This window comes from Pimephales promelas, chromosome 15 (genome assembly GCF_988280905.1).
Source record: "Pimephales promelas chromosome 15, fPimPro1.hap1.1, whole genome shotgun sequence".
NCBI classification, from domain to species: Eukaryota; Metazoa; Chordata; class Actinopteri; order Cypriniformes; family Leuciscidae; genus Pimephales; species Pimephales promelas.
Genome location: NC_142783.1, coordinates 34,277,568 through 34,305,050, shown reverse-complemented (window position 1 = coordinate 34,305,050; position 27,483 = coordinate 34,277,568). Strand labels below are relative to the sequence as shown.

The window sequence follows — 27,483 nt, the reverse complement described above, 5'->3', positions numbered from 1 at the left end:
AATGTGATCTTTCATAACTGCCTATTAAGAGAATTATAAAAATATCATTAGTGGTATATTACACACATAAAACATGCTTAAGGAAAGATATTAAAGGCAGATTATGAATAAATAAAATGCATGAAATAAAATCATTGTATTTGCTATTGTACAGAAATGACTTTGCTTTTAAAAATCATGAACGTTATTTATTTATACGTTTCATTTCTAATATCGATTCACAATTGTAATAAAGCTTTGAGTGTCCCATCATTAAATGTACAGCTAACTGATACTTGATTGGTCTATTTTAATTCCCATCCATCATATATCTATATCATTCAATCAATTTCTAGGTCGGGAGTTTCCGGCTTTACGCACCTCTGGATTCTTCCGATCTCAGATTTCCTCTTCTGCCTTTTTGACCTCAAATAATTAAATATAATTAACCCAGAAAATACAGCAATTACACACTACATTACAGCAAGACCCAATCTTCAACAGAGAAAATAATAAATATACCATTTGCTCCTTGATTAGTATCTCGATCTCATCTGAAAATTAAAACATTCACCTCTGTTTGACGTTCCTCCATGTTCCTTTTCAGAGAACCTACAAATAAAACATTGGAAAAAAACAAAAACGCACACGGCAACTGAACATCAACACCAAATAATCACTGACAATATACCATGCAAATCAAGCGCAAAGTGCCACTACAAGTGCATGTGTTAGTAAGCATGAGTTTTAGTGATGGTTATTGGTGCAGATTTATATTTCCGGCTAACAATAATATTGTCTGGATTATTACAGACCTTCTTTCCATAACTTTTTAAAATGACAATTTCTTTCTTGATTTTGGAGTTAAATATGACCTGGAGTGCTGTTGTCTTTTGTTCCTACATGTATTAGAGATTTGTCTTATAGTAACGCACTCCTTGTTTTGTGTTCTAATGAGTTCTTATTATATTTACTAAATGGGAATGGAAAACTTTGGTCTAGATCACAGACCGTGACCATGAGGTAATGTAAATCTGGCTATTGTTTTGTTCCCAATGTTAAAAAAAAAAAAATATATATATATATATATATATATATAAATATTATATGTTATATAATAAATATTATATATAATATTTTAAATATTTAAATATTATATATAATATTTTAAATTTTATATAATAAATATTATATAAATATATATAAAATATATATAAAAATTAGGGCTGTGCAAAAATTAATTGCGATTAATCGCATCCAAAATAAAAGTCTGTGTTTACATAATATATTTGTGTGTGCTGTATATAATTATTTTGTATATATAAATACACACACATGCATGTATATATTTAAGAAAATGTGTTATTCATATATAAAACATATATATTTATATAATATAGATTATGTATAATATATATATATATATACATATATATACCAAATTTAAATGCAAATAATTCTTAAATATATGCATGCATGCATAGGTATTTATATATACAAAATAATTACATACAGCATATGTAAACACAGACTTTTATTTTGGATGCGATTAATCGCAATTAATTTTTGCACAGCCCTAATAAAAATATATATTATAATTTATATATGATCTGGATATTTCTTCACGAGATTTACGCAAACAGGACTTGAATACAGGGATGATGGTTAGCTGGAGAAATGGTTCAGCAGACATGAACACTTGTACTGGACGTTCACTGATCAAGTGTTTTACCTCCCACAAAACAGTTTCGCTGCCCTGAACAGTCTCTAATGTTCACAAACCCTCCCAAATAAGGCAAGGCATTCAAAGCACCCTAAAAATAACCTCTTGTCCCTGTCCACTCGATAGGGAAGATGATTTATTTCAGAGGAACCCATATGAAACACTGAAGCCTTCCAAACATTTGTTAACATTTGGCCTGAAGTCTTGTTTGTGGTACTGCATGTTTAGGTTTGTGAGAACTCACTGTTGGTGACATTACTGACTTACACACACACACACACGTTCGTTTCACTAGTGAAGACATTGCATAGACGACTTCCATTGATTTTATATCAGGTTAATAATATAACCCATACCCCTAAACCTACACATCACAGAACATAACAACATAAAACATGGTGTTTGAACATAAATGTGTTGGCAGTGAAAAAAATCCACCCACTCCTTTTTTAATCCCCATAAGATGTTCTCAGTTTCTATGCAATATGACGGCACATTTGCATAGGCCCCGCCCACAACAGCTGACAGACTCCGCCTTATTAGCAAGACTCCACCCCTCTGTACACAGTCCGCCACGTTTATCTCCTTGCACAGCATTCAAGTAAGAAATGTATACTTATAAAAGCTACTAAAGTTATTCAGTCAAGAGGAGTGAGTGATTTCATTTTTCTTTTGTTGTTTGATTCATATTAATTTATTTTTATTAATTTATTTATTTGAAGATACATGTTTTTCCTTCCACTCAAAAATGCACTTAAACATGCAATACTAAATGATCTATGTTTTTTTTTTTATTTACTTTTCTTATTTAATTTATTTTTTTATTTATTTTATTTTTTTTTATTTTAGTGTTTTGAGATCCTTAAGACACATTCTGGGGACAACTGAGACTTCTATTACATCTTGTAAAAATTCGCATAGGTCGCAAATGTTTTTTTAATTTTTTTTTATTTATTTATTTTTTAAAATGTATTTATTTATTTTTAATTTCCTTTTTTTATTTAATTTAGTTTTTTATTTATTTTATTTTTTTATTTTAGTGTTTTGAGTTCCTTCAGACACATTCTGGGGACAACTGAGACTTATATTACACCTTGTAAAAATTGGCACAAGAGCAAATGTTATTTTAATTTTATTTATTTATTTATTTTTTAAATGTATTTATTTATATACTTTTTTAATTTAATTTAGTTTTTTATTTATTTTAGTTTTTTTTTTTTTTTTTACATTTATTTTAGTGTTTTGAGTTCCTTCAGACACATTCTGGGGACAACTGAGACTTATATTACATCTTGTAAAAATTGGCATAGGTCCCCTTTAAATAAAAGCATGTTTTGGCTGATTTGAAAGACTTTTTAACAAGTGAGGACCAATAAAATATCCTCACTAGTCAATTGTCATAATATTTAACTTAAGTGAGGATGTTTGGCCCTCAAAAATAGAGCCAAACATTCACTCTCTCTCTCTCTCTCACACACACACACACACCTTTGTGCTAAGAAAACCCTTAGTTATTAAGGGTTAGTGATGAAAAATGAATGAAGATCAGTATAACATCACTAATGGAGTCCAATTTGATTTCATGTTGACCATAACCATGTATAAATGTTATGGTGATCATTTATATAAACACACACTCAATCTGGTGTAAATCTGCATGCTGTGGAATAAATATACTGAATTTCTGCTACAAAAGACAAAACCTACAGTACATGACCTTATCTTCTAATAATCCACATCACATTTAGCTCATCGTCTAGTGCTGTTTGATTCAATTACTTGAATTAAAGCCATCCAAGTCTCATGACCTCGCTGAATCAAAAGATTTGACCTTAAAAATGCCATTGTTTTAACAAGAGATGCGATTCATGAACTTTCCCTGAAAACAACTTCAGTTTTAACAGGCGGAGATATATGAAATTAAGTTAATTTTATTTATTTATACTCTTGTTCCCACTCAAATTGTAGTTCTTCAACATCGGCTCATGTTTAACAAATGAAGCAGATCAGACTTATTTGGCATCTAAGAAACTTGATAGTCATGATCTGAGCGAAAACGAGGACCTTTTATAACCTCTATGACATTAAACAAGAGTCCAGCTCACTGATGTGTGCAGCTGAAAGGTCAAAGATCATTCATTAAACCCATTTTCCTTTCATAATGTGACATTTCTCAGAGCGATACAAGATATTTAGGTTTGATCTGAATGTGATTTGAGCACCTCCACATTTCCCAATGGTGACGCGTCCTTTTCACAGCTATCATTATTTGATATTATTGCTTATAATTGTAAACCGTAACCAGCAAATTACTTCATAACAATAGGCAAGATTTTAGAAAGGCTGCAGAATCTATTGACTACTTCTTGTAGGTACAAGAGTAACTTAAAACATTAACAGTTATCTCAGAATAACAAGAGAATTTTTCATGGGAAAAAAGTTTTTGCTTTTTTTTCTGAATTAATGAGTTAATTATCTCAGAATTACGAGAGAATTTTTCATGGAAAATACGTTTTTGCTCTGTTTTTCTAAATTAATGAGTTAATTATCTCAGAATTACAAGATAATGTTTCATGGAAAATAAGTTTTTGCTCTGTTTTTCTGAATTAATGAGTTAATTATCTCAGAAATACGAGAATTTTTCATGGAAAATAAGTTTTTGCTCTGTTTTTCTAAATTAATGAGTTAATTATCTCAGAATTAAAAGATAATGTTTCATGAAAAAAAATAAGTTTTTGCTCTGTTTTTCTGAATTAACGAGTTAATCATCACCATATTACAAGATAATTCTTCATGGAAAATAAGTTTTTGCTCTGTTTTTCTGAATTAATGAGTTAATTATCTCAGAATTACAAGATAATTTTTCATGGAAAATAAGTGTTTGCTCTGTTTTTCTGAATTAACGAGTTAATTATCTCAGAATTAAAAGATAATGTTTCATGAAAAAAATAAGTTTTTGCTCTGTTTTTCTGAATTAACGAGTTAATCATCACCATATTACAAGATAATTTTTCATGTAAAATAAGTTTTTGCTCTGTTTTTCTGAATTAACGAGTTAATCATCGCCATATTACAAGATAATTTTTCATGTAAAATAAGTTTTTGCTCTGTTTTTCTGAATTAACGAGTTAATCATCACCATATTACATGATCATTTGTCATGGAAAAAAAGTTTTCACTCTGTTTTTATGAATTAATAGGTTTTTGAGATAATTAAGTCATTAATTCAGAAAAACAGAGCAAAAACTTTTTTCCATGACAAATGATCTTGTAATTCTGAGATAATTAACTCGTTAATTCAGAAAAACTGATTCGATTTTTTTTCTTCAAGTGAATGCAATATGCTTGCGTATAATTGTGCGTTTAGGACATGGATTTTAATGGGACTTTTTCTTATCAGGCTCCCAAAAATTATATAAAAAGTTTGGATTTAGATTTTTCTGCCAAAATGTCAGTTATCAGCAGAATTATCGGTCATCGGCCAACAGTTTCATATCTCTGAATCCCTACGATTGGTTAACATTTACCAACAGCACACATGGACTAGGTGACATCAGCCGAAAAAGCCATTTCAAAAGGTTTTCTGATGAATCTATGAAGCATTAAAGGACAAATGGACGATATGAGTGCAGCATTTGAGCCCATGGACCTGAAGGTGTCAGTAAGACACAGACACAGAGATGATTCGAACAGCTGGGATTTATATAAGAGGCAGTTAAACGTGCAACAAAAACAAAACCGAAACGAACAAAGAAGAATTCAAACTGAAATGAAGATGCAAACTAAAGCAACACAGGTTAGTTTCTCTCACGTCAGAACAGAAATGAGGCGCTTGCGTCTGGCTTACATCAGATCGGCTTTATCCACGTCCCAGGCTCTCCTCCACTGGCCTTTGGCGTTTCTGTGCCGGGCCACTCGCTCTCGGTCGATCTCCTCGCGCTCCTTCTTCCATCGCAGGTACTCAAGATGTTCTTCCTTAGATGCGATGCTCAGGTCAGCGATGGCCTCAGAGACCTAGGAGATCATTTGAGTGTCAAATACACAACAAAATATATACAATTGGTTTCCATCTCTTACATTTTAAAATGAAATTAACTTTTTTCATCTTGCTTTTAGTGTGTATTGTTGCTGTTTGAGCATGAAAACGCTCCAGTTCTTCTCTATATGAGTGTCTGTGTTTCTGAACTCCTGAAACGCCTCCATTATAGTCGAACATGTTACAATATTCCTCATTATAATAATTCATGCGCAGAATAAAGGGGCGGGGCCTGGTTGAGTTAGTTAGTAGTGTGTTAATCTGGCGGTTATGGAAAGGGGCGGGACATTTCCCAAACACACTCGACCAATCACAACACACCAATCCAGCCGACCAATCAGAGCACAGTGTGCTTTTCAGAAGGAGGGGCTTCATAGAGACAGGAAGTAAACAGAGCGTTACTGACAGACTGGGAAGAGAGGAGCCGCAACAATGCAGGAAAACCTGAAACAACATCAAAACTCAAAAAGGGCATAATAGGTCCTCTTTAATATTGCTTATTCCACAGCCAGACATATTTTAACCATGTTCATGCTTTTTATTAAAATGTAATTGTTTTCTCAAAGATTATTCATTATAATATGATTATTTAAGAAACTCAAATAAATGCAAATACTTTTTCTGAAAGCAGAAATCATACCCGTTTCTTACTTGTCTGTCAAATGCATGTGAAAACGGTTGTGATTTGACAGATGAATTTGTGACTAATTACTATTAAGTCTGATTGACCAACACAAAGATATGGGAAGATGCAATGATATCTTCATTTGCTCCCTTTTAAAAGCTGATGAATAATTTATTTTGCTGTCCTAACAACATGATTAGTGGCATTTGAACATTTTGTTTTAAGCTCTGTGTGTTTAATTTAATTTGTGCGATCGATGGAAACACTCTCACCGGGACACCTTTAGATCCTACACATCGACTCCATTGATCTCCTCGTTCTGCGTCCTCCTAAATCAACACACAGATGAGAGACGGACAACATTACGGAAACCTCAGTGTAAAAGATTGATACAGATTAAGACTTCAAATACGGTGATTCCACAGCTGTAATTTACACTTACTGATGCACACACACACACACACAGGAATATTTAGAAGGGGAGAGGGGTAAGATGTGACACCTGAATCTGAGCATGTCACCATATTTAGAACAAGCACATAAAACACACTATCTGGGATGTGCTGCCCTCATGTGGACAAACACAAGCATTACACTTGCTTTAGTGACATCATCTTCATCACAGCTGCTAGATCTGTAGATCTATAAAGTTCAGGGCTAAAGTTCAGCCACGAGACACACACACTGGGCTTCATCTGTAAATACAATCTCACCTTACAACGTACAAATGTGGCATAAAATAAAGCGGTTTTCAACTTCTGAGCTGTGAAATGACTGATAAATTCAAGGATAAAATGCAACAAACCATATAGATGTGTGTAGTTGGGATAGTAAAATAAATAGACTCATTTTGATAACTTTTGGCTTGCTTAGTTGGGGTTATTTAATATTTAATATTTAACAATATTATTGATCTGTGTTGTACTACTTTCATGTTATCACTGTGAAGCTGGTTTGATACAATCTGTATTGTGAAAAGTGCTATATAAATAAAATAAATGTAAAAAAAAAAAAATAAAACTTATATTTTGTAAGGGAGGAGAAAAACTTCCCATATCATTTGATGTTGATGTCAAAATGTGCAAATTCGGTATATATCAGTATTTTCAGTACAAATTCCTCCGTCACATTAGTCAGATGAAGTTCATGTCAACATGGACAGGTTGTGCGACAATCCCTTGCAGTGAAAATAAACAGAGGTTTTTGGTGAACACATCCTGGTTTTAAGTGGTGAAGGATTAAAATTCAACATTTATAAACAAAACTACAAATTTTTCGTGTTAATAATGTCGTACACTTTACAATTAGTCAACATGAACTTCATTCAAATCATTTCATGATAAGATCATCATTTACAAATACATTGTTAATATAAAAAGCTGTATTTGCTAACATTAGTTAATGCACTGTGAACTAACATGAACTAACAAAAAGGTTAATAAATGATTTGTTAAATTAATAATAATAAATTGTTAGTTCATGCAACGTTAACAAATGTGACCTACTGTTACACTTTATTTCCTGAAGCAAAACCAGTAGAGAAACGCTGTCCTAAACAGAAACACGCACTACTGTGACAGAACGAGACTAAAACACACACACATGCACTCATAATAAACCTATTCAGAAGAAAGAGCAGCCAAATGTTCATTCGAATAAACTCTATGGCTAATTATGATCACAAACAATGAGCTGAGAGAGAGAGAGAGAGAGCTACACTACACTGTCTCTCTCTCTGCCTCGGTCCTCCATCATGATCACAGCATGACATCACGGATATCATTTATGGCTGTGGCATGATGTCATTCTTCTGGAAACATATTTGATGAATGCTGCGATCGGCGAGGGCAGAGCACTCAACTGCACTGATGCATTATGGGAGAATCCTCTTGTATCACATACAAAAATACTCCCACTCACGCTACTAAAATGTGTCTGTCAGCCACTAGAGCATCTGCTGCACTCATCAGTGATGAATATAACATGAAATATGAGTTTTGGATCAAAATATGGCTTTCTGAGACACTTTCCACCATCCAATCAATTCTTCTTGTATAAAATTGAGACCTACTTTTTTCTCATTGAATATCCTGTTTCACTCTGAAAATGTTACATTATAGAATTTAAATGTGTTTAAAAGAACCTAGCAACCACCCAGATGGCCCTAGCAACCACACCACAAAAAAATTGTATATAAAGTGTTATTATCGCTAACTAAAAATATAAAAAAAATCACTTACATTAAATGAGATAAAGCTGTAATGAAAATTAGAAATGAAAATTAGAAATGTTGCCTTGGCAACTAACTGAAATAAAAGAAGTAGTAAAATTACTAAAGCTAAAAAGAAATATTTAAAAAAAAACTTATATATTTATAAATAACTTAAATTACTTATTTAATTTCATTACTTATTTAATTACTTAAATATTTATTTAAAAAAAACACTGCCCTAGCAATAAATGTGTCATGGCCAGAGTTGTTATTGTTAAATAAAACTATTAAAAATACCTTTTGTGAATTTAAATAAAGCTGTAGGAGAATAAAAAAATAAATCTTAGATTAAAAAACATAAAGAAAAATAGAAGTATTAACTGAAATAAATTGTATTATTTACATTTAAAAAAATATACTATAATAATATATTTTATAATATAATAATATATTATTATAAAATTATTAAAAAACTAAAATTGTAATAAAAAAGTAAAGCTACATAGAAACATAAAAACACTAATAAAAATGTCAAAAGCACGTAACAAAACCACTAAAAAAAACAAAAAATTAAAAAGCCAATTAAAAACATTAATCTCAGGGGTGTAACGGTTCACAAAATTCACGGTTCGGTTCGATACGATACACTTGTGTCACGATTCGGTTCGTTTTCGTTACAGCAAAAAGAAAGAAATGCCAGAGAAATTTCCTTGATTTCATTTATTAAAACTAACATCATAAATTATGATATCTTTACTTTGAGCAATGATGGAGCTATACTTTAAAAATGCGAACGGTTCAATATGAATACGTGTATCGTTACACCCCTAAGTAATCTGTATAATAATATATAAATATAACAGAATGTGAAAAATACTAAAATAACACGTTTTTAAATGGAAAAAACACAGACGCTCAGTGAAGTCATATATCTTAAGACGCCGCCGATGCGTTCTGTCAGTGTGAGAGTCTGTGAGCTCCGATCAGACAAAAGCTGGGATGATAAAGCGCTTCGGCTCGGCCTGTCGCGTCTGTCACACAATGGGCTGCATTATACGGGCCTTTCAGACGCCGGAGGACAGAAGCAGCTGTCGCCCAGACAGTTCAGCCCCGCTGGGGGGAAAACAGGCCTGATCAGTCCACACCCGCACATTCCCACACGCCAGACAAATCACACATACATAACACTAAACCATCACTTCTGGTTTCTTATAATGGCCTTACACTTTTTTTTTTTTTTTGAAAGAAAAAAAATATTGGTATGTGGCCGATACCGATAACCGATATTAATATTGCTGTTATGGCCGATAACGATATTTACAGATGTCTTTATCGATATTAGAGCTAGGCTGATATATCGGCAGACCGATATTATCGGCCGATATTAGGCATTTTCCAAACTATCGTATCGGCAGTTATAGACCATTTCACAAGATGTAAACAACACTGGTCCCGAAGAACTTCCTGTTTCAGTTTTTTAACACTACATGAAAGCTGGGATAAAATACAACCAACAGAACATTTAAAACTGAATCAAAAAGTTAAACAAACATCTTTAAGATGTTTTCTTTACATGTGAAATAAAGAAAACAGTTACAAACTGAAACAGGAAGTGTTTCTGGACCAGTGCTGTTTACATCTTGTGAAATGATCTATAATGGCCGATAAATGAATATTTCAAAAATAAAATAAAAACGGACGAAACACGCTTGAACCATGTCATGAGTGTTGCAGTTGTATAGTTTGTCCACCAGAGGGCACTCTACACCGTTCCTGTTGGCAACACTCGTTGAGTTGGTCACGATACATACATTGCTTGAATAACAATTAAAAGAACATCCCCATCAGTTCTCTTAACTCAAATAAGCATGACAAAATTTGTGACTATCATGTCCAGTATCGGCAGTTACTGGACATGATATAATCAAATAAATAAATAAAATATCAGCCGATATATCGGAATATCGTATTTTAAAACCCAAAAATATTTGTATCGGTATCGGCCTTCAAAATTCTTTATCGGTCGGGCTCTAATCGATATATATTGCGATATAAAAACAATTTCACCACTGGTTTTCACTGACTGGTTTTGTCATGGAGTAAATCCGCATGGAAACTAATATTAATAGAATGTTAACTAATGTAGTTTAACTAGACTTTAATAAATGGAACCTCATTGTAAAGTGTTTCCAATTTATGTCTCAGTGTTGGACAGATCAGTTGTTTTAACCATTCTTTAAAGTGAATCGGTTCAAAGGAGTCATTGGTTCGCGAATCGGACGTGTCATTAACGGACCACGGCACACGTTGTGTGATTATCCAGTCAGTTTAGAACATCGCACGAGATTTGACATCAACACAGAAAACATTTCATCACTAGATGAAAGTGTGGTTTATGTGATCTGAATGTGTGGAAAGTTTTCACCGACCTTTACCATCGTGTATTCTCAAAGATCAACTCAATTCATTAATTAGTTCACTTTTGAAAAAAACTTTTGCTGATAATTTACTCACCCCCATGTCATCCAAGATGTCCATGTCTTTCTTTCTTCAGTCGAAAAAAGAAATTAAGGTTTTTGATGAAAACGTTCCAGGATTTTTCTCCATATAATGGACTTCAATGGGGTCCAAACGGTTCAAGGTCTAAAAGAAACTTTCAGTACAAACTGCAAACTTGTTCAAAGGGCTTTAAACGATTCCAGACGATGAATAAGGGTCTTATCAAGCGAAACGATCGCTCATTTAATAAATAAATAACAAAGTTTAAGTTTTATAAGATCCAACGCTCGCCTTGCTCTGTTCTGTGGTGCACGTTCGTGACTCTCCTGTTCGAACTCATTCAACAAAATGAACAAATCTTTTTCCGAATCAATTCGTTTGTTTCTTTCGCCGAATGAACCAAATGACTCGAAAAAAGATTTGTTCATTTTGATGAACGAGTTCGAACAGGAGTGCGTTACAGAACAGAGCAAGGCGAGCATTTGAGCTTATAAAACTTAAACTTTGTTATTTATTTATTAAATGAGCGATTGTTTCGCTTGATAAGACCCTTATTCATCGTCTGGAATCGTTTAAAGCTCTTTGAACAAGTTTGCAGTTAGTTTCTTTTGGACCTTGAACAGTTTGGTTCCCACTGAAGTCCATTAAATGGAGAAAAATCCTGGAATATTTTCATCAAAAACCTTAATTTCTTTTCGACTGAAGAAAGAAAGACATGGACATCTTGGATGACATGGGGGTGAGTAAATTATCAGCAAAAGTTTTTTCAAAAGTGAACTTCTCCTTTAATATGCGCGAGGGAGGGAAAGCAAGACAGTTTGAAGACGGCGAGACCGGGGCTTTCACTCATCTACATCACTCACCGGTCAAATTAGGCTTTGGCGGGACAAAAATACACCTATATATAAAATAGTTCCACCCTTCTTGCGCTTGATGTTTAAACTGACAGGACTTGCGCTCGTAATGTATGCGCTCGTGCAAAAACAAACATCCCCAAACTCACTTCTACACACAGCAAAACAGGAGTGATTATCGGCCCTATTTTGACATCGGAACGATACTCGTGTAAAAAATTGACCATATCGGCCGATATATTGTGCACCACTAAAATGTATCACCGCTAATAACAATCAGAAATGTTTGATGAGCATCAAATCATCATATTAGAGTGATTTCTGAAGGATCATGTGACACTGAAGACTGAAAATTCAGCTTTGATCACATCTTACAATATATTCACACAAAAAACAGCTGTTTTAAATAATAATAATATATCACATTTTTCCTCTTTTTACTGTATTTTTGATCAAATAAATCCAGCCTCGGTGAGCAGAAGTCAAGAGACGGAGAAGTCCAAGCGGTGAAACGGGCAAATACCCAAACAAAACAAATGAGGAACAGTGTGAATCAGTGTTTGTTGTGGCTGGTGATCCAGTGACGTCATGCGTCTGGAATCTACCAGAACAGCTGAACAGACGCACAAACTTCGGCCCAATGAACATTCACACGCTCGGCTCCTGTCATGTCTGAATCTATTTACGGCATCAACGCTTGAGAACCAAATGAAGAGGGCGTCCCAGACACAAACATCTGCTCACCTCTGGGACTCCCCTTGCGGACGGCGGACGTTTCTCTCGTGCGTTGGACTCCAGCACTTCTTCAATACAACACTTCAACCTCTCTGGACTCACGGGCCGGTTCCGGTCCTTTCTTTCCCCGAACACCCTCTTACCCTGAAACAACATGACAGAAACACTCTCTAGCATGATTTAAAGTCACGAGTGTCTGGTGAGAGTTACTAACGAGTAGAGATGATAAAAATGTATTATTTTTTAAGCTCCAGGTTTGCTGTGTTTATAGGGTTGCATAATTTGCACTAGGGTAAATGTCATATTGTGATTGCGATATAATAAACAAATGGTTTCATGTGTTAACTTGCTTGGTTTTAAAGCAAAATGCACACACAGATTAGTGATAATTCTGAAATGTGCATTTCTCAACTCAAACTAGCAACAACAAATAAATGATTGATAACATCTATGATCAATAAGTAGGGATGCACCGATATGAAAATTTTGGCCGATACCGATAATTCTTTATATTTGAAAGCCGATAACCGATATATCGGCCGATAAACTTAAATCCAAATTTTTATCTAATTTTGAGAGCCTGATTACAAATACAAAAGTCTCACAATTAATTCCATGTCCCAAGCGCACAATTATAATGATGTTCTCATTATAGTGTTGTGTAGCCGATATGACAGATTTGCGCTTCACATGTTGTACCGAACCGTATTTTCATTTTTTGAAGAGATTTCAATCATATTTCAAGAAATTCAAAAACATAAACAGTGCTCAACAAGTGTCTCAGCTGAAGGGAATAATACATTATTTATCGGCTTTAATATATCGGCCACATTTTCTTACCAGGCCGATAACGATAACATTAAAAATGAACATATATTGGGTGATACCGATATATCGTGCATCCCCATCAATAAGCCATTGATGTCTGGATAAAAATGTTTTAAACATTAATTATAGCCATCCAACATTAAAGTGATTGAAAGCTATCATTCTTCTTTAAACACTTATTAAGCTTCAAAAAATATAACAGCTTTAAGAGAGTACTTTTCTCTGTTCCCTGTGTTCTTTGATTAACTTTACTGACAGAAAGCTTTATTGGCTGCTGGCCCTTTAAGAGCAGCCTTTACGTCCATCATAATGCGTTAATAGCTCTAATTTGTTTATTTCATATTAAATCGCAGCATTTTGCGTCATATAATCGCATAGGCTTGACGATATGATTAATCGTGCAGCACTAATTTGCACAAATCTTATAAAAAGAAGCATTAAATTTATTATTACTAATTTAAAATTGTAAACAAAATAAGAAATATAACTGCTGTTTAAAAAAAAATTAAATGATTATAAAAAGAAGTGACCATTTTGACTCAGTTCTCATTGCATATTTTGTTTCTCTATTAAAAACGTCATATTATTAAACTTAAATGGGTTATAAAGCACCTAAAAACCACATAAAATATGGTGGTTTGATATGGAGACATAAAATATTAATATTAGAATAAAAAAAAAGAAAATTATACATGCAGCATTGGCAACTAAATTAAATAAGTTTAATTTGATCTACTAAAATTAATAAAGCTAAAACTAATAGAAATAAATAAAAAATAACAATGACAAAATTACTAAAAAAAATTGAAATAAAAATAAATATATAATAAAAATTAAAAAAAAATAAAATTGAAATAAATAATAAAAATTAAAATAAAAATGGGTCTGAATCGGCCTTGACTCTGTATGTAGTCTCTCTCGGTCTCACCTTGATGTTTCCTGGCGTTGTGACGAGCAGCTGCCGTCTCTTTCCTCTCCCGATGCTGAAGACACTGGATCCGGGATCACCGTCCTTCTCCGGCTCTCCTTCCTTCAGCCCGCCCGGCCTCTTGGTCACCACACGCTGATCCTGAACACAGGTGCTTACAACATGAAAACTCAACATTATTATTAATACAGGAGAAACTCAAAAAATTGAAATATCGTGGAAAAGTTCATTTATTTCAGTAATTCAACTTAAAAGGTGAAACTAATATATCATATAGACCCATTACATGCAAAGTGAGATATTTCAAGCATTTACTTGTTATAATTATGATGATTATAGATCACAGCTTATGAAAACATTTCCACAATATTCTAATTTTGACTTTGGGGTTTTCCTAAGCTGTAAGCCATAATCAAATAAAGGCTTGAAATATCTCACTTTGCATGTAATGAGTCTATATAATGTATTAGTTTCACCTTTTAAGTTGAACTGAAATAAATGAACTTTTGCACCATATTCTAATTTTTCGAGTTTCACCTGTATATACTAAACTACTCTTTCTCCACATTTTTAGTTTAGGTTGCTGTAGCTCTACTTGTATAACAGTTTTAGGTCAGCGGTTCTCAACCTTTTGACTCCAAGGCTCCCCCACATGACTTTCCCAGTTGTTTGTGATTAACTTGATAAATAAAATAAGAATTTAAAAATATTTTATCACAATTTCTACCTGAAGTGTTGGGTGCAGTACATTTCAGTGTATTAAGTGGTCAACAGAATGCACTAGCTCATATTTTTTTGTAGGGTTGATAAAAAAACAAAAAAAAACAAAAGGTATTTAGGCACAATCAGCTACAAAACTGAAAATCATATCTTACATTATAACATTATTTGTTAGAAAAGTACAAAATAATAAAAAATAAAACTTTTTTTTTTGCAATCCTGTTATCTTTTCCTGCCCAGCCTACTTTACCTTTCTACGAACGGTCAACGGTCGAATTAACGCTGTTAAATGTTGAAGCAATCTTTGCCCAAATAACACATTTCTTCTTGTTTCTACATTCTCCGCTAAATTTCCCAAGTAAAATGTCCTTACAACCGTTAAACTCCAACAAACACATATATCTCGCTGGGGTAAACTGCACTGAGCATTTGAATCAGAGATAGCCCAACTTTTGCTTCTTTTAAGAAACAGCTTAAGAGATGGCTGAACAAACATCAAAAACGTAAGCATTTGGTATAAAGGTTGAATTTGATAGGTAGACTTATTTTAATTATTTTTAATAAGCATCTTCGAATGTCTACATATAGCAGTTTTTGTAATGGGTACTGCAATATATTCTCTATAAGATAGGCCTATAGGAACTTTTATGATTATCACTATTCTTAATTTATTTATGTGTACTGTATGTGTATAATGTATATGTATGTATGTATCTGTGTATATATATATATATATATATATACAGTATGTATATTTTATTTTACATGTGTTTTCTTGATATGTATATTGTGTGTCTTTTTTTTTATTTATTTTTGGATTGTGTTGGGGGACAACGGATGGAAATTAGCATTGTGCTAAATCCGGCGTATTTACGTTCGACTATGCTTGTACGTTCATTGATATGCATTGTCCCATCTAAATAAATAAATTAAAAAAAATTAAAAAAAGAATGCGCTTACTCGATCCGCCATGTTTTTTGTTTTGTAAAGCGTCTTATTTTACCCAGAATGCATTGCAGTGTAGTCCTACTTGATAGTCAGAGTTTTAAGTGCTTTGTGCAATGGTCTAATTTAGATGTCTATCTGAAGTCTGACTATCTCATATATATCTAAGCCGTAGTCAAAGTCTATCTTTGCGAAACCGGCCCCTGGAGTGGAGTGTGGATCGCCCGTCATGTGACTGTATGCACCAAACCGTGACAATTCGGGAAGAATACACCGTTACACCCCTAGTAAGTAATTTACTCTTTTCAATACAATTGTAATCAATAAATTTTTTTAATTTTATTTCTCGTGATGAAGCGATCATAGCTGGTTAAAGGAGTCCACATGCTATTTAATTTTTGAGCAAAATAATCATGATTACCAGTTTAACCTGTGAAGAAGTAAAGCAGCTCACATTGGAGGATTTGTTGACGGTGATTGACAGATCATCAAGCTTTCCCTTCCTGCCGTGGGGTGACATCACTTCCTGTTCCGCCCGCTTTTTATCCTCCTCCACTTCCTGCAAAACATCACAAGGAAATCATATCATAAAGGGATCATCTTCTGCATCTTAGCATTTCATGTTTTTGTAATAATATAACAGAATAATAAATTAATTGTTATTAATAATTTAACAAATATTATTGTTTTTTTATTAACATAATAGATGAATCCCACACTGAACAACATTTTGGGTCACGTGACCTTTTTATTATTTTCCATGGGTCATAGAAGACTTCAAATGATTTGTTTACAAATTTCGATTAGATCTAAAATGTGTTTTTTGGCGTATTTTAATCAGGTTCTCACCTGGTACCGTTTCATTAGTGCTTCATTTTTCTTCCGCAAGGCCTCGATCTTTTTATCCAGCTCTGCATCCTTGTGCTCCTTCTTCATCATCATCATCCTCATCTCTGTCGAGCTCTGTCGAGCACAGAACGGTTTATGAACATTACATACACAAACACAATAATCCAAACAATCTGTGAGACAGGACAAACATTATGTCTGCCAGGAGGAGTTGTTCTGTTATTTACTGCATCTCACATGAAAATTAAAATCTTTATACACAAACAGCAAAATAATAGTCTTGCACATTTTAAATAACAGAATTACATAAAGCAAATGTAATGGAATAAGGCTGCGTTTATATTACATAAATGTCTGACGTCAGAGACCCAGGAGAAACAGTCCAGGACTGAAACATAAACACAATGGCATATGATTAGTTATAATGAGTCAATTACTGTCTACATGTGTCTTTAACACGTGTACATTTGTGGGTCTAACTGCACATGGACACGCCATTATTAGCATCAGCTGCTACGACCGGCAACATGAGCTCGCGCACTAAAACTCCTCATGCCATCAGCTGTTTCAGGACGTCTGACACTCACACGTGACCACGATTTCGAACGCTGTGGCTCAAAACTCAGCCATAACCCTCAGATATTGAGCACAAAATTGTGGAATGGATATTTTGTTTTACAGTATTTGCCAGAATCTCTCTGTTAATGTTCCTCAAACGTTTCTTCAGGTAAAAATTGCAAATGTGATTTACAAAAATTCCAGGTTTGTTCTGTTCTGTGATGCACGTTCGTGACTCTCCTGTTCGAACTCGTTCATCAAAATGAAAAAATCTTTTTCCGAGTCAATTCGTTCGTTTCGTTCGTTGAATGAACCAATTGACTCGGAAAAAGATTTGTTCATTTTGATGAACGAGTTCGAACAGGAGAGTCACGAACGCTCATCACAGAACAGAGCAAGTCGAGCATTTGTGCTTATAAAACTTAAACTTTGTTATTTATTTATTAAATGAGCGATCGTTTCACTAGATAAGACCCTTATTCATTGTCTGGAATCGTTTAAAGCCCTTTCAACAGTTTGCAGTTTGCACTGAAACTCTCATTTGGATCTTGAACCGTTTGGACCCCATTGAAGTCCATTATATGGAGAAAAATCCTGGAATGTTTTCATCAAAAACCTTCATTTCTTTTCGACTGAAGAAAGAAAGACATGGACATCTTGAATGACACGGGGGAGAGAAAATTATCAGCAAAAGTTTTTTTTAAAGTGAACTACTCCTTTAAGGAGGAAATACTCAGTAATGCTGTCGACTTATGAACTTACACATGGTTTGACTTAAAGCATATTAAAAACAGCACATAGACATGGACAACATTAAAAGGTTGATTTTGACTGCAGTTAGCTTGTTGGTATTACAATATTGCAGTGATCACGACAGTCCTATATCTGTCCAATGCAGATAAGAGTGAAGCAGAGAAAGATTAAGCTATCAGAAAACAGTCTTATATCCACATACTATAACAATCACAACACAATTCACCTCCCCAGACAGAGATTATTCATTAAACTAAACTGTAAAAATGGTCATGCCATCACGATCATGAGCTCATTAACATATGATCGCATGAATTTACATATCAACACACACACCGATTGTTCAGCAGCTGGACACACCCTGATAAAATACAAAATCTTTTGGTGCAGGAAAAAAAATCTTACCTAAAATTACAAAGGGGAAAAAACTTAAATGCAACACAAGTATAACACAGATATGACCTGTGTAAATAGATGCACATTCATTGCAATGTGACATTTTTTGAATTCTGCATGAAGTGTTCTGATTGGTTAATATCAGGAGAATAAGTTTCGCTACTGATGACACCAAACATCTTAACTTTGTTAAGATTCCCAGCATTCCTGTTTCTCGAAGCACACATTAGTGATTAGTTTGGGGGGAAAAAACATGCAGACTAATAATTCAAATGTGTCTGAAAACAGTTCATATTAAGGGTGCACACCATTACATAAACATCCAATCATTTACACATTTGGCTTTCTTTTCTCTGTGGAACATGAAAGCAAAAATGCACTGGAAATGGATGGTGATTTTTACTGAATGACACAGAAGCATAAAAGCACCATCATGAAGCATATGATTGGTCTCTGAAATACAAGCCATTATATGCCGAACATCTCCATGCAACTGCGAATAAGACTTGAGAGCAACGGCAGAGTGGATTTTCAGAGAATAATGACTTAAATTTGAGTCTGTTCCTCTCACTTGAGACTTAAAATATATAGTGCAAGACACTTTAAAAAAAAGATATTTCAAAGTTGACCTTTTACAAGAAAATACTACTGCATTTCAGTGTCTCTACTTCAAAATTCAATGTGTTATGTGCCGTTTCTTCGTAATTACTTGTAAAATTTACAAGGAATTTTGCAATGCAATAATTGACACAAAAATGCAGTACATTTGAATTATGCTTAACCTGGAAAACAGTGACTTAAATATTCTTCTATATATATATATATATATTTGCGTTCGGCATAAGAAAGAAAATCACGTGATATTAAATGAGCTCATATTTGGGTGTGCGACCCCTCTAACCCGTTAACTGTCACTTGGCCGTATACGGGCAACTTAAATTTACTTCACTATATTACTATTAAATCCTAATCTTGTCATGACAAACTATCGTTAGAGAGGTCTAAGACTCCTAAATAGATATTTTAGGTCTGTTTTTTTCTTACAAATTATGAATGAACAGTAATATATGAATATATGACAAGAGTGTGCCTCAAAAAAAATCGACGTCATTACAGGAGTTTCTGACGTTTGTCACAAAAAGTCGACGCACACACTTTTAATAATTGAAACTTTGCTTTTTAGTGCTAAAAGTTCATAATAAAACATAATTAGTATTTGTCAACAAAAAAAGATAAAATAATATTTTAAAAAGTAAGGTCAGAAGTCCTCTAAAAAGTATAATATATTATATATATATAAATATATTTTATTATTATTATTATATCACATATTTAAGTAGTTATCATAAATTAGGTATCATTTGAAAGCTTACGAACTCAGAATTCATCCTGTGAAAACCGTTTTGAAATTGGATGTTGCGTTACCATAGAAACGGTATTTTTTATTAGGCCCCTCCCCTTTCATAATTTATTATGAAAACCTTTTCTAATCTTGACAAAACACATATTGTCGGAAAGGTCTGAGTCTCAAGGTTCCATATTTAGTGACAGAAGTTATATTTGGATAGAAATGTATTAATTTGTTATGGCAAAATGCCACCCGGTGGCTATTTTTGGTACTACGCCTAAAAATCTCATGGGAACTTCAATTTTTATGATATCAACTTCAAATTTGGAACACAACTTGGTTAGATATATAGCTTTCATTTTATAGTAAAACATATATAATGTAAAATACAAAATATATAATAATAATGTAAAATTGTAAAATATATATTTCATATTAAAAAAAATATATTACTAAAGTATGTTTGATTTACTCTAAATTATAACTTCCACAACTTTTTCATAGTTTAATTTTTTGAAGTGCTTTCAATTTAGTAATAATCTGCTGAATGTTTTCTTTAAAACAAGACAGAACTTAGGTCTATATTCCAAAAACATTCTTGAATTACAACCATTTGAGTTTGTATAGTGCATTTTAATGTCAATTATCAAAAAGGGGGGTGACAGGTAAAGGGAACATTTTAAGCGATAATGCACTTTTAAAAATTAAAGTTTCCATACGTTTTTTTTTTTTTTTTTGCAGCAATGAAATATAACTATTTTTGTCTCCCCCAAAGATCCTTTCAGTGATCAGTTCTTAAACCAATTTTTCTGAACATTTTATTTAATCTAAAAGATGCCATTATAAAGAACCAGGAAAGGTTCCATGGATGTAAACGGTTCCTCGTGGAACCACTGATTAAGAGTGAACAGATCGCAGAGGCAAGTGCACAAGGAACTCACAGTGACTTCGGTTGTCAGGGGACCAAAACAAACACATCCAGAAATCCAGTGCAATAGGAGACAACATGAATCATCAATGCTGCAAAAAAGGACAGGGAAAATTCCAGCGCTTCCCACTCATCTGTACAGATCACATGTCAAACAGCCCAACACAGCGGCTCTAACTATAAGCTGACGGACCAAACCGAGGCCTCGTTCTTCAGACAAACGTGCACGTTGGTCTCATCCAGACTGCTGGAAAAGAAAAGGAACGAGCAAAGATGTGCACGAAGAAGAGATGAAGAGGCTAGTGGAAGAATGAGAAACAGTGGCACTCACAGCTCTGTTCATGTCAGCAGGGAAATCTGGGATCCTTGCAAACGGCAGGCAGCCGACGCGGCTCGGGGAAGAAGCGCATGGAGTCCCGGATCATGCCTTGATTACAAAAACGCCAGTTGGGCTGTGAGCCAAGATCTCCGAACGCAAAGAAAAGCCCTGCTAACGGACCCGCCGCTCACCCGTACGGCTCAGCCTCTCTCTCCCTCTCTCTATCTCTAAAGCTCTTGCTCATAGTTAAAATTACCCCTCACTACCCCACCCACGTCTGCTGCCATACCCCTGAAAACCATTCATTTTATGACTCAATATGGGATCTTTTTAATAATAGTAAAAATTTAGAAGTGTTGGACTAGAAACACTCTTTCACACTCACTAATCGATTTAACGAGGAAAAAAATTAATCATTCATGTTGTTTAGGGCCCTAAGAAATCCGTTTTATTTTTTCCCAAATTCCGTCTTTTCCGGGTTTTTTTTTTACCCTTGACTGTTATTTTAGTCGTAAAAAAAGACTATGCTTTTAAAGTTAACGATTAAAATGTATTAAAAAAATACAAATATAATGGAATTTCCACGCTCTTATTCATCGTCTGGTGTCGTTTAAAGCTGCACTGAAACTCTCATGTGGACCTTTTGGTTCCCATTGAAGTCCATTATATGGAGAAAATCCTGGAATGTTTTCATCAAAAACCTTAATTTCTTTTCGACTGACATGGGGGTGAGTAAATTATCAGCAAAAGTTTTTTTTTAAAGTGAACTACTCCTTTAACTAATAAACCTTATTGTAAAGTGTTACCAAAAAACTACATGAAGCAAGACATACTAATCAAATCTGGTTTCATGAATCAAGATGACTTCACAATCTCGATCTGAACACAACAGAAAGTGTTTCAGACACTCACACGAGTCTTGTCCTCCAGCTGATAGTGTTGGTCCTCACAGAAGTCCTTGAACATGACGAGATGCTCCTGGTGTTGCATGATGGTTCCTCAGGCTCTGTGTTTCTCCACTGTAAGAAACAATGACAATTCACATGGATATAGAGAGACAAGTGTTGCATATATTCAAATGATCCAACTTGATTACTGTCAGAATACATAAAGAACAGTTCTTTTGTACATGGAAACTCTTTAGTTTTTGAAAATACACCAGTAAATATTATTATAAATGGGTCATTCTTGAGATTAGGTAGTATTTCAACTTGTCTTTTTGAATTATAGTATTATAAATAATTCGTTTTCTAAATACCCCACATATCAAACCTCCAAAAATAATCATATTTTCTCCACTTCAGGCATTAAAGATATTTTATCCCTTTATTTATTATTTTTCACAAGAAATCAACACAAAAAAATACTTACAATATTGCAAAAAAGATTTTATGCTGAACTGAATTTTTGTGTAGAAAATATTTAACAAATTGTGCAAAGTGCCTCAACGACATGACGAAATGCTCAGTGCACAATAGAAATAAGACATTATTTTTTTAATTAAAAATTATTTAAATGTGATCCTTTTTAATTCATTTATACTTCAGACACATTGAGAGAAAAAATATGATCAAATGAGGTAAAATAATTAAATAAACCAGTATTCAGGGTGGATGTGGAACTGCTTACATGCAAACTAGGTATAAAACAGTTACGTTCGTGATTACATACCACGTAACGTTGTGAAAAGCTTTTAATTTTAAATTGTGGTGAACCACCACTTTAAAAACTCTGAAGGACTGAAATATTACATATGAATTTATCGAAATGCCATGTAATACCACCATATTATCATTATCATGTAAAACACGTTAGCAGACGGTGGTTTGTCCTCAAAAAGGTCCTCAACGTTAAGAATAAACGTTCTTCCAGTTAATAAAACGTCCATTCTAAGTTATCTGGTCTTTATTATTGTTCTCAAAACGTTATCACAAAAACATTATTTATAACCTTACATCTTTCATGAAACGTTTAACGTTAACTGAAATATTTCATTTGGACGTTAGAATGTTTCTTAAACGTCAAGTCCTGCTTCCTAACGTTAACGTTAAGTTACTTTCTTTCAGATGGTTCAAATTGTTCCCAAATTAACTTGAAAAACGATCTAACATTCGCATAACCAAGAAAAAAATGTTTAGAAAAACTAGCTAAACGTTTTGAATGTTCGTTCGGTCAAACTTTTTCATAACGGTTATAAACGAACATTTTATTGTTAGCTGGGTAGACTAGCAATCAATTAAACTAGTATAAAACACAGCACTAAACCATATTTAATGTGTTTAAGACAAACATATTGTAATATTTACCTCTGAAACATTACATTAACTAACTTAACGTTACGTAAATCACAGATTTGACAACTGAAATGTTGTGTGTAACGCGTTCAGCATTTTTTATGTTGCATTTTTATAACACTTCAGACATTAAAAGAGAAAAATTATGATCAAAATGGGTCAAATAATCAGATAAACCAGTATTCAGGGTGGATGTGGAACCGCTTACCTGCCAACTAGGTATAACAACACACAAGTTAAGTTCATGATTAGCAGTTTGAACTGGAAACTGAGGAGGCCTGACTGAGTGACGTCACCGGCCCTGCTGCGCTTCAGATCTGGCGCCACCTGATGCTCAGTGACGAAAGTGCGAAACCACGTGATCTGATCTACTACGCACTTTCATAGCTGTACTATTTATGACAAATGTTGACTCATTTCAGTCTATTTTTATTTCTCTCAAGGAATTTTAGCATTTGATAATTAAGTCTCGGGGCAATAGACATATATAGGCTGCACATAGGCTATTAAACAGTGCAAAGACAGAATAAACAACAGTGTCCAAAACCAGGAATTAGGTGAAAGTTCACATCTGTTCAAAACGTTGGTTGCATGGAACTATTAAACGAGTGTTTTATCTACTCTATAGATGGTCTAGTTCAAGATATAGGTACTGAATGTCTGTAAAACCTGTTATATTCGTAAACATAAAATAAATATCCCTCAACATGCAGTCTGTGTTTAAAGCACACCTGAAACACAAACCACACCTGTTGCTCGAGGGAAAATAAACCAGTGTTTTACTACAAGACCGCACCACAACACTACGGCTGTGAACATTAAAAAGAGATTCAGGTGTCACTGGCTTCATGTTACACTCAAATAGCTCTGCTCTTTGAGCATATTTATGTGTGACTTCTCATAAAGTCAAAATGCAAAGCACACATATCTCAGATAAATAAAGTGATGCATTCAGCATTAAACACTACACTGTTTTGTGTTACCACACGTCTTTCAAACCTCCCATTTCCACCCCGTTCTGCTTTATAAAACAATGAGCAATGTGGAGATATGGCCATGCATTTATCTGGATCTCCTGGGTTTGCAAATGTGACTATTGGCATTGTTTCTATTGTCTTGTCTTATGCTTCAAATGTTCATGTCATGTAACATTATTTGGTGATTTTAAATGTTATAAACAGCACAAATCATTAGGCCTATAAACTATTTAGTTTCAATTTGAACCTCTTTTTATGAGTATCAAAACGATTTTGAAACGAAAAACCAAAAAAAAATGAGACTGCAAGTATGCTACTTTTGGAAAGGCCAAGATCTTTTAAAAATAAACCTGAAGCTCATTGTAGTAGCAGGTTTGATGTTGATCAGACACACCTCCGTGTCGACCAATCAGAGGAGAGTAAGTTACAGTAAAGCAGTGACTCATGTTAATGTGAATAATACTGGCGCTTGTCTCAGACTATCAACTTTCACTAGTCATAACAAGAATATGCTTTTAAATAAGCTTGCGTTGTTTTTAAGGAATGCTTATAAACGGATTTAAATCTGCACCTCAATGTTATAAACTTGATTATAACTGCAAATTCATCTTTATATGAATTTGCAAACTGATTTATGATTTCTGTCATTATAATCATTGACACTAAAATAGCACTGCATCACTGAACTCATCAGATCTAATGATGAAACTTAGGCTACTGAGGTTTGTGCTGCTGTTTTCCTTCCAAAATGATGTCATTTCCTGGAGGTATAAATGGTAGTCAGGAACCGACTTTTGTTATTTAAAGCTTTTTTTTTTTTTTACAAAAGACTAACACCTAAAAACATAGTTATGCGCTCTTGGCAACCAACTATCAATGTGCATGTGCGTGCCAATGTTATGTGATGGTAAACATGATCAAACCTGTTCATTCTCTAAGGATTACAGCCAAGAACTCTCACCTTCTTGGCATGGAGTTGGTTAACCTAGTTAAAACAAAAGCCTACAGTAAGTGGCGTGTGATATAAAGAACCTTGCATAATGAAAATCTCATGAAACCTGTCAGGAACACATCACAATTTCCCCCCCAAAATCAAATGAAAATATTATAAAATCATCCCACGGTTTCACAGACTTGCATGTTTGAACCGAAAGCAACTTGCACGGACAGATCTTTAAATGTGCATCAGTGCATTGTCTCACTCAATGTTTTATAAGACATGTTTATAAAAGCAAGAAACTGAGGCCTATAACCAGGCCTTTTGCATTAATAAAAATGAGAATTTAACATATTTTCTCCCATGGATCTGTTTGTTAACATGCTTTATGACAGATGCAACTGTATATGCAACTCATTCATGCACCTTTACAAACTCAGAGCGGGTTAATCCAGATTCACAGAGCAAACACCCTAATGCTTTATGTTTCAAAAGAATATAAAACAAACACCGTCAAGCAATGCTTCAGTTCTATTCGCAAGATTAACACGTGAACTTATGCAAACTGTAACATGAATCAATATCCTTAGGGAATCTAGAAAATTCTTATTAAAACTACTAGAGAAACTCATGCAAACTCCTGGCACATGATTCAATATCCTCAGGGAATCCTTCATACGTTCTAATAAATACTGAGATATATACTTTAAAAGATCATTTGCATGCACTAAAACAAAATAATCTAAAAATGATCACATCTGAATTAACTGTTTTTATTTAAGTCACTATAGTCAATGATGCAAACCAGTGAAAAAAAAATTGTTTATTGCATTTAAAGACGATTACTTTGAATGAACGTAACCTTTTTCATTCACTCTCAGAATTAAAAAAAAAATAACAATTGTACTTTTAAGGGTCACATTGTCACTGGGCCAGTACATTCATAAAAAACTGGACAAAAGCGGTGACTGGGGTAGGATCTTTTACTCCTTAGTAGGCTGACTAAAGAGTACCAAAGAAATATTTCGGGAAGGAAAGTATAAGGTACCGCCCCAGTGACGTCTTTTGTACATTTTTTCTGAGAATGTGTAACTAATCCTAAATCTACAGTAGCACCTTAAAGGAGTAGTTCACTTCTGCTGATAATTTACTCACCCCCATGTCATCCAAGATGTCCATGTCTTTCTTTCTTCAGTCAAAAAGAAATTAAGGTTTTTGATGAAAACATTCCAGCATTTTCTCAATATAATGGACTTCAATGGGGACCAAACGGTCCAAGGTCCAAATGAGAGTTTCAGTGCAAACTGTTCAAAGTGCTTTAAACGATTCCAGACGATGAATAAGGGTCTTATCAAGCGAAACGATCGCTCATTTAATAAATAAATAACAAAGTTTAAGTTTTATAAGCACAAATCGCCTTGCTCTGTTCTGTGATGCACGTTCGTGACTCTCCTGTTCGAACTCGTTCATCAAAATGAACGAATCTTTTTTCGTGTCATTTGGTTCATTCAACCAACGAAATGAACAAGTTGACTCGGGAAAAGATTCGTTAATTTTGATAAACGAGTTCGAACAGGAGAGTCACAAACGCGCATCACAGAACAGAGCAAGGCGAGCATTTGAGCTTATAAAACTTAAACTATTTTTATTTATTTTTTAAATGAGCGATCGTTTCGCTATAAAGACCCTTATTCATCGTCTGGTGTCGTTTAAAGCCCTTTGAACAGTTTGCAGTTTGCACTGAAATTTTCTTTTGGACCTTGGTTTGGTTCCCATTGAAGTCCATTATATGGAGAAAAATCCTGGAATGTTTTCATCAAAAACCTTAATTTCTTTTAAACACATGGACATCTTGGATGACATGAGGGTGAGTAAATTATCAGCAAAAGTTTTTTTTTAAAAGAGCTCCATATTTCTATTCTAAGGAACTAATATGCACCTTTAGGGGTAAAAAAGGTGTCATTTTAACCCTATACAATTCATTCAATTTTATGAGAATTTTTTTACAAATTTTCTGAGAGTGTGATTTGTAAAATGTTT

General features: G+C 33.9%; 1 protein-coding gene across 6 annotated transcripts in view; it reads right to left on the bottom strand.

Moving 5' to 3' along the window:
• Positions 1 to 23,843, bottom strand: part of ccdc9b (coiled-coil domain containing 9B) — a 31,283-nt gene extending 7,440 nt beyond the window's left edge. Inside the window, exons 1-10 of one of the 6 annotated variants that reach the window (XM_039663024.2) lie at positions 23,738 to 23,843; positions 22,148 to 22,254; positions 16,934 to 17,047; positions 16,539 to 16,643; positions 14,420 to 14,560; positions 12,673 to 12,807; positions 6,636 to 6,692; positions 5,550 to 5,716; positions 554 to 591; positions 361 to 405 (exon numbers count right to left, since the gene is read on the bottom strand). In XM_039663024.2, coding sequence (XP_039518958.2) covers positions 361 to 405; positions 554 to 591; positions 5,550 to 5,716; positions 6,636 to 6,692; positions 12,673 to 12,807; positions 14,420 to 14,560; positions 16,539 to 16,643; positions 16,934 to 17,047; positions 22,148 to 22,225 — 880 coding nt within the window. In that variant the 5' untranslated portion in view covers positions 22,226 to 22,254; positions 23,738 to 23,843. Of the gene's footprint in view, positions 1 to 360; positions 406 to 553; positions 592 to 5,549; positions 5,717 to 6,635; positions 6,693 to 12,672; positions 12,808 to 14,419; positions 14,574 to 16,505; positions 16,644 to 16,933; positions 17,048 to 20,929; positions 21,058 to 21,247; positions 21,471 to 22,147; positions 22,255 to 23,541; positions 23,561 to 23,737 lie in introns of those variants that run through there. The other 5 variants (XM_039663023.2, XM_089120593.1, XM_089120590.1 and 2 more) reach the window with 5 other exon arrangements.
• Positions 23,844 to 27,483: the final 3,640 nt, after the last annotated feature.